Source organism: Pundamilia nyererei, unplaced genomic scaffold (genome assembly GCF_000239375.1).
Source record: "Pundamilia nyererei isolate P.nyererei 1_Seehausen unplaced genomic scaffold, PunNye1.0 scaffold00155, whole genome shotgun sequence".
NCBI lineage: Eukaryota > Metazoa > Chordata > Actinopteri > Cichliformes > Cichlidae > Pundamilia > Pundamilia nyererei.
Window position 1 is genome coordinate 522,854 of NW_005187556.1, and position 9,151 is coordinate 532,004.

Here is a 9,151-nt window from a genome sequence, read left to right on the forward strand (position 1 = left end):
CTAAAGAAGTAAATCTGATATGAAAGCAAGTGGAGCAGCCATTACATAATATTATTCTTAGAGTCTGTAAGCGAGACTGAAAACTCATAGTTTCCTGCAGTTGTGCAGTTGTCATTGTTCCGTGCTGAAACAGAATCGTTGCACTGACTGAGCAGAAAAAGCAGCGGAGCTCAACCAACCTTCTCTTCTCTGCAAAATGAATGAGGGCAGCGAGCCACAAAAAGTACACGGTTTCTTATGTCTGTAGTTACAAAGATATGGGAAGAATGCAAACTGAAGCTACAGTTCACATTATAGAAGCTGCTAGTGCAGAGCTGCTGTGCCTGTTCCTGCCACAAAAAGACATAAAGGCTGATTCAGGATGATTGCAAACAGAAACACAAACTTTGACACCAAATTCCTCGCTCCTTCGACCAAACACATCTCAGGCTCCTGTGTGCTCTGTCAGCAGATCTATTGTCAGCGGGATGGATTAAAAGCAGCCACATTTCCCCTGGGCTGACAGGCCCTCCCTGTGTTATTCTCTAGAGAGGACGTCAGCTCGGCATTATTAAGGGACCGCACCGTCTTAATTACTGGCTGTCATGGTCTCTACTGTTTGGAAAATTATTCTCTTCTGCAGTACTCGAGCGATCTGTCCATCCATCCATCCTTAGAATAAAAGCTTATTTTTGCATCATCCAGTGAAGATCCAAAGGTGAATAATGACTGCTACACCTCTGCATCATGTAGCATTGCTTCATTTCACACTCAAATCACACCAGAAACACCAGTATGACAGAAGACGTACCCTGGGTGAGTACTGTTCCAAGCTGAAATGGGAAAAAAAAGGTTTTCATTTTATTGTAAATATAGTGTATACTCAGCGGACTACCAGCGATGTCCTAGATTTAACCGTCTCGGCTGACACCACCTCCAGCACTTGTCTGTTGTCGCTATGAGAATGCTAACACGCAGACTTTCTTGAATAATTTACACGACTTTGTTTTTTGTAACTTTGGAGGCAAGAAAGACACAAAAGTGAGATCTTAGAAAATATGACAAGGGCCTTCTCATCTACCGACATTATTTCACCTTTCCTGAAGGCAATCCCTAGCTGATCACCTTTCCCATTAATCCCTTAGCTGTGCTTCAGGTATTATCCCACAGTGCTTGGAATTACTTGCAAATCGCTGCTTAAACTTTGCTTTTCATCACGTTGGATTTGGTGTGGACACCTTCTGTGTCATGCAGTAGCATTATATCATTTAGCACAAAGAATTACCACATTTGCATTACAGACTGAAAAGGTAGATGCTATAAATGAGCCTATTTTTCCAGTCTGTGATAAACAAATGGGACAAAATGTTACAATTCTTCAACAAGTTTAGTTAGTAAACAAGATATTAATTAAGTCTAATACATTTCCAAGCATAAAAGAAGCAAAAATGTTTCCCCAAGCTTTTGACTCCCATGGTTTTACAATTTTTTTGCTTTGATTTTTACTCTGATTTTTTAACTTTAATATTAATCTTTTTGTCTGGGTGTTTGAAAGCCAAATAAAACAATAATAAATAACATGAAATAATAAATTAAATACTGTACTATAGTTCCACAGTCATATTGGCTGTGGTGAAAAAAAGGACAATGATGCACATGTACGGGAACAGATAATCAGTTTAACCAAGTTCAACAATAATACCTTGAATTTTATTTGCACTCAAGAATGCACAAGACGCTACCATTTTTCATAGAGAACTTTATTGAATATATCTATATATTTATATATGTATATATTTATATATACCTTATATTTTTTGTCTTTACCAATGAGGATCAGTATATTGTATTGTATTGCTTCCCCTTTTCCATATTGTTCCTTCCATGTATCAGTCTGCTGAGTGGAAATTTACTAGTTTTCCATCTGAAGAGCTTCATGTTTGACTTGTGTCAGCAGCCTAGGTGTTGGGAAAAGAACCTGGTGACTCACGCTGGCTTTAAAATGGCTTTCACATCAGGACATGAATTAAAAACGAAAGAACGAGATCTCTGCTTTTGAGCATGTTTTCATAAACATCTTGCAGAAAGCAAAACTACAAGATTAGGACGTGCTCTAGAGTCGATTTAGTTCTGTAACAAAGATGTAGTTTGTTGTACTCAAAGATTATTGTGTAAAAACCATAGACAGCACCAACACAGACCACATTTACTTTGCCAGCACTTAGGCTACTGAGCATATGTCACAGGCAGGCATAAAGACTTTTATAGCCCAAAGTTACAGGTGTAGGAACTCTGAAACAATATAACATTAAGAATATCTATACATACCACCACCAAAATAAATAGATTAATATAAAGTCTATCGCTTACAGTTATACACTAGTCAGAACATTAAAAACACTGATTATTAGGCTACGTTGGTAATGTTTAGAAAGTAAAACATCAATTCATTTCCTACAACGAAATGAAGACAAAATGATGACGGAGAGAAATGAGGATCAGGGTTATAGAAGAATAAAATGGAAGGAGAGTAAAATAGTTTAGAGAAAGAGAAAACACCAAAGAAAAATCTAACATTAGGAAACAGGGCCGGGCGACGTGGTAAAATCTGCCAGCTGGCCATCGTCAGTCCAACAATCAGCAGTTGCCTTTATATTATACAGGATGGGCGTGTATGCAGCAGCCACTTCTCCCCCTAGCTGCACACACTCTTGTTCACTGCCAAAAACCCCAAACAAAATAGTTATGAGGAATTATTTTAAACTGGACTAAATTTGCAAGCTGTTAGACCCAAATGAAGCAGTTGGTAGAAGGATACCTTTCAGGTTCTGAAAGGGTTTTTAAGTGATCAGGTGCAGAAAACTATAATGTACTGATGTGCAACATGCAGCTAGCTTACATAGCATAGCTCTGGAATCACTTGTTAGCTTGGAAAGTTGTCGGACAATAAAGACTTTCACAGGAACTCGACATTCTGCAGCGCCATCACTACCATATAATGTCAGATCTCCATGACAACTCACTCTCAAGAAAATAAACGCGAACATCCTAACGCTGCTAATTGTAACTGTGATTTACACCTCGACGTCTTGCCAAACTGAATTTTCATAGAGGCAGACCACTAAATTAGAAAAACAAAATGACATAAATAATAAACAGCTGACAGGTTATATGGGCCTATTGATCCAGTTGCCCAACCTTATTCGCAAATAAGACAAACGTTTCAAAAATATTTCTCTAAAAGACAACGGAAGAATTAATTACATGTAAACAGAATAGAAAAAAAACATTTACACTAAAAAGATTATACACATTCAAAGTGACAACTGGGTAAAAAACAACAACAACAGCAAAAATAACAAACAAACTGTGGTCCAGAAAGTTGTCTAGTTATATGTAGAATGGTTAGAAAAGAAAAATTACTTTCTTTCAAATACTGACGTGCCCCTGAGCAAGGCACATAACACCCAATTGTCCCAGGGGAGCCACTCCTAAACTGACCCAACAGGGAAGCTTTTATCGGCCAGCTTCCAGTCCCAGCGATGTGAGGGTGAAGCAGGGTGTTGCTGAAACAGAGCATGCATGCTCAGTCAACTTTCCCCGAACAAATCAAAGCTGATAAAATGAATAAGATGATATATAAATGAATTTACACACCCTCTCACTTTTGTTCACATGCTTTCCACGTGACACCACTGACTGTTAGTGTACATAAGCAAGAGAAAGAAAAATAAAAAGTCATCGAAACGAATATAAAAATATTACAAAAAAATGTATACCCTGCAATAACCATTACGATCATAGAAACACCAGCAACATGATAATAATATTCAAGGAGTTACAATCTCATGTAACCTAGAGATGATAATCACTCAGAATGAAAAGACAACCCAAAGATTACCATTTACAGACATTATGTGCTTTTGTTTTAGTGAATGGGTTGATAATATACTCAATAATACATTTATTATTCTAGTTTCAGAAATAGTATATAGTTATAGCTAATAAAGAGACCGAGGGAAGAGGAACGGAAGCTGGTGTGTGCGCTCGTTTCTCTTTCCCTCTTCCTCCGACTTTCTGTCACCGGGGTTGGGTTGAATTCATTTTCAAACGCAGCTGATTCAGAAGTGCAGTCTGACTTTTACATATCAGTCCAGTAATCAGATTTAGAGCACATGTTATGCGGTACATGTCTCGCTGTAGAATTTTCTTCTTAGAAATCTCAGGCAACATTTCATAAACCCCCTCAAAAATAGGCTTTTACTTCAAATCTGACTGAATGGTTAGAACGTTCTTTGCTTTGCTCACTTTTAAATATTGAGTAAAATGGCTGATCTCTTATATTAGAGTAATTTGTAACTTCTGATTCTAACTAAATCTCCATCCCCTGAGTGTAAACTGAATTGAACCCCACCATGTCCTTGGTTTTTGCAGCCCTTTGCGGGACATTCAACAGATACTGCCTTGGAGCCTTCGGTATCAAATCGTTATCATAAGCAGTCATACAAACCCTGGAATCAGTTTTACTCATTTAAAAACACACATAAAGTGCATAAACGTCCAGCTGTACGAGCGCTTTCAAATTTCAAATGGCATCCAACAATGTTTCCACTGCCAGATGACAAAATGACCATGAATCATGAGCAGGAAGATGTAAGTGAGTGAGTGATGGTGATTATGTTCCAACTTTAACCATGGTTATCACTTCCTTATTGTTGTCTTATTTTTAAAAATAAAGTTATTTTTGGCTCTTCCCTTATTAACTGGCAATTATGGCAAATAAATTAAAGTCTGTTGTATTATGGTGTCTCTCCAGCATTTTCTCTGTTGGTCTCCAGAGCAGACTAATGTCAATCTAAGATTGTAGCAATGTAACAATGAGAGGTTCTCTGGAGAGGCAGCTGAAAGATATACTGAGTCTGCTGTTGGGGAAGCATGAGAAGGGAAGCGCTCTCTGTGCAAATTAATTTTCAAAATAGTAAATTGGACACATTTTTTTTAATGTTTGAAAAAAGATGTGCCAAATATGCATTGTGTAAGTAAAAATAGAATATAGTAATACTCAAATCTCATAAAACTATATCTTATTCATAATAGAACACAGAAAATATATCAACTGTTAAAAAGTGACATTTTACTATTTCCTGGAAAATAGATTTGGAATTTAGTGGCAACAACATGTCTCAAAAAACTGGGATGGGAGCAACAAATACCTGGAAAAGTGAGGATTATTAAAAAGAAACAGGTGGAGGGACTAATTAGGTTAATTCACATCAGGTCAGTAACCTGAGTAAAAATAAAAAGCTTAGACATGTAGGGTTACAATATCCGAATAATGTTCCTCAGCACAAAACTGCAAAGACTTTGATGACTCATCGTCTGCGCTACATAATATCATCAAAACTTTCAGATACTCTTGGGAAATCTGTGCACAACAAGGCAAAAAATCAATACGGGGCGACTGTGCTCTCTGGGCCCTCGCAGAGCACTGCTTTAAAAGCAAGCATGAATTTGTCATGAAAATCCTTGGATGTGCTCAGGAACACATCTAGGAATCATTGTGCGCAAACACAGATCAGTGTGCCATCCACAAACACAGGTTAAATCTCTGTCAAGCAAGCTTAGATCATGTCAACTTCTCTTGGCCAATGCTCATTTAAAAGGGACCAAGTGGAAAACTGAGAGGTCAGATAAATTGAAATGTAAAATTTCTTTTCGGAAAACAAGGACATGGCATCCTCCAGACTAAAGGGGAAAGTAACCATCTGGCTTGCTGTTAGTGTTCAGTTAAAAAGGGAGTGCAAAAAGACTGGCACTAATGCAGATTTTAGAGCAACATAAGCTTCCAACCAGATGCTAAACCACAGAGGAGTTCATGTCTTGAACCGGCTTTTCCCAACTGGAAAACAAAACAAAAAACTGACGCATCATGACATCACAACAAAGGAGACCCAGGACTTGAGTCACTAGGATCCAACATTAGATGTAGAACAGCATTCCTACGTCTAATATTGTAAGAGAGGATGATGCACACAAACATGGGAATGACCCAGCTTTTTCGAGACATACTGCTTCCATCAATTTCAAAATGACAGATTTTTCTCAGTTTAAACATTTAATATGTGTGAGTAAAATATCTATTTATGAGATTTGCCTCGTCTCCTTCCTGTTTTTTATTTACATTTTATAAAGTTTTCCAATGGTTTAAGAATTGTGGGCAACACTTTGGGAAACGCAAATCTTTCCGTTTAAACAAATACTAGAAAGATTTGATGCCAAAATAAGTTACTTGCTCAAACGATCATGTTGCCGTATCTTACTGCGACAACTGGCAGTGGAGTAATGGAGGCGTTAAGACTAAAGCTGTAAGTCCATGGCTGTTCCTTTCCTTAGAACTGTGGTGAATGCCCATCTGTCACTGTAAATACCTTTGACACACAGTGAAAAATAATCAGGCTCACAGTGCGGCAGCCTCCTCTGATCTACGTTAGATATGGCTGAGGTCGCTCTCTCTCGGGTCCAGAGGTTAAGGAGCTACTGTTGACCTTCAATTGGCAGTCAACTTGTCACTGAGCAGCTTGTTACTTGGCAGAATGTACCCGTCTGTGACGCTCTCGTCCTTTTAAAACAGAAATGGAAGAAAGAATTGTGACTTGTACCATCTGGCCACTTTATAATTTAATTATTATGTTAAAAAGTGTTGCAAAGTTTAAAATACCAAAAAGCAAGGACTCTGTGTCTTGCTTTGTGAAAAGACAATGTAGATTTAAGGCCAATCCGATCTAAGATGTGTACAAATTAGTGATTTGTAAGCGGGGTTGATTATCATCAAAGCTTCCTTTACTGTTTCTTTCAGGATTTAAAAAGATATCCTTGTAGAAACGGACAAAACTGAGATAAGGGAAATAAATAACGAAAGCGTTCCCCTGCCTCCTCGGCAAGGCACCTAACTGCTGCATTGGGAGGCTGTTTTATTACACATCTGGGAGTTTTGTATCTCTATGATTTAGTGAGTAATTCAGGAATAAAAAACAGAGAAAAGAAACATTTCCCGAATCCTCCACTGTACCCCTGCTGTGCAATTAACAAAACAGGTTTCAAAGTCATGACAATTTTTAAGGCGGCTGTCATGAATTTGCTCTTAGCATCAGATGTTTGATGACTGTTTATAACATTAATAATATTTATGGCAGCTCGATACCTCAGGCTCAAGGACAGAAACCTTATTGTTGACGTGCCACCCACACATTTACAGCCCTACTCTTCCTCTCTAAATTCCATCTCTATTTCTCCTCTCCTCTCTCTCTGAGTTTAAACTGGTGTCGTTTTCCTGTTTAGTGTATCTGAGTTGCTATCCCGGTCCCTTTTGGCTGTCAGTCGGTCCAGGGTTCCCACGTTGCCCCTGTCCCGCTCCATGGTGGCTGTAGATATCGGGGCTGGCTGGGTGGTCGGAGCAGCTGATGTGGAGGTACTCAGCGGTGCTGCGTTCTGGGCTACAGCTGCCGCTGCTGCCAAGTTGGACTTGGAGTGGGAAGGGAGCGTACTGCTGCTTATCACTGCTCCTCCTCCTCCTCCTCCTCCCGCTCCTCCTCCACCGCTGCCACTGCCGCTGGAATCTTTTGGGAAGTAGTTGTGGAGCTGGTAGAGCGTGGCACGGTCCACCGTGCCATAGAGAGGTGGGGCACCTCCTCCGAGGCTGCCTAGCTTGGAGTCCCTTGAGAGGGTGTACATGGAGATGTCACCACCTCCTCCGCTCCCACTGCTGCTGGTGTGGTGGGGGTTGGGCAGAGTGGCCACAGAGAATGGCGGTGCAGATGGTGGCAAGCTGAAGGTCTTGGAAGCTCCAACGGGCGAGGTCTCCTGCGAACGCGGTGGGTCAGTGGAGCGTGAGCTGGAGCGCGAGCGCCGTCTGAAACGGTAGCTGGGCAGACGAAGCATGGCGTGCGTTGTGCTCTTGAAGAGGTCAGTGCGAGAGCGGCAACGGAGCTCCTTGTTCTTCTCGATGTAGATATTGACAGCGAGCACGCCAACCATCTCGGCCAGGATGAAGGACAGACCGCCAAAGTAGAATGACCAGCCGTAGGAATAATGCCACTTCTTATCCTCATCCTTCTTGGGGGAGATGTCGCTCAGTGCTGCTGAGATGTACACGATCACTCCAATGATGTTGCTGAGGCCTAAAGAAAGATACAAGAGAGATACAAGTGCTCCTCTGAGTCAAATTAACCTGCTGGTTCATTAAATTGTTTTGCAGACAGGCTTTCTGGAAGTGCTTCCTCTCAATTACACCGAGAAGAGGCAAGCACAGTATGACAGTCAATCTGCACATCATACATAAGGACATTAATCTAACTCTACGACTGATAGATATAGGTTCATCCTGGCATGGGCACTGCAGATTATCTTAAGCTGTATAATGTATATGCTAGGTCGTGTTTCATGGCTCATGCTACATGAATATAATAAAAAAAGAAGCATCTAAGTGTTCAGAAATTCTTTTTAGTAACAGAATACAGAGATTTTAAGGACACGGTATCTGTTAGGGATGACAAAGTCAGCCGGGGTAAAATACAAACTGCCCATTTTAGTGTTAATAAAAAATGTAGCAAACATACCTTCAAACAAAATCTTCTTTTCAAACTCTGACTGGAAATATAGATTTCTTTTCCCAAACCACAGTAAAGCTGCAGTCTTACCTGCAGCTACAAAGAGAATCCCTCCACCGAGAATAATGTTCCTTTTGCTTTTATAGAATCCGCTGGAAGCGACACACACTCCACCCAGAAGAAGCAATATGGCACTGAGGATGGGGAAGATGCTGGAAGCTCTCACCACACCTGCACGAGACAGCAGATGAGAGCATCATTGTTTTGGCTGCAGTGCTGCTGTTTACAGTCTGTGCACTTGAATCTGATAAACGACTGAGTCTGTACTTTTCTAATAGTGGTTCATTAATGCGTTTTCTTCTTGAGGTTCAACACCACTTGAAGGTGCAAAGTTAACAGCCTTGTGACACTTCTGAGGAATAAAAGTGTTACCAAGGCTTGGCACAGCTGACACTACAAATTGGCTGTGGAACAGCAGATGTCTTTTTATATGTTTCCTACATTATATTTTATATGGCACATAATGTCTTTCGAGTCCTCGAATTTTTCCAAGACTAAATAAAAAT

At 40.1% G+C, this 9,151-nt stretch overlaps 1 protein-coding gene across 1 annotated transcript in view; it reads right to left on the bottom strand.

Annotated features, from left to right (window-relative positions):
* Positions 1–6,117: 6,117 nt before the first annotated feature.
* The window catches only part of LOC102214449 (voltage-dependent calcium channel gamma-4 subunit-like), a 19,286-nt gene continuing 16,252 nt past the window's right edge, over positions 6,118–9,151 (bottom strand). Inside the window, exons 6-7 of the mRNA XM_005745219.2 lie at positions 8,676–8,816; positions 6,118–8,156 (exon numbers count right to left, since the gene is read on the bottom strand). Coding sequence (XP_005745276.1) covers positions 7,291–8,156; positions 8,676–8,816 — 1,007 coding nt within the window. The 3' untranslated portion in view covers positions 6,118–7,290. The remainder of the gene's footprint in view (positions 8,157–8,675; positions 8,817–9,151) is intronic.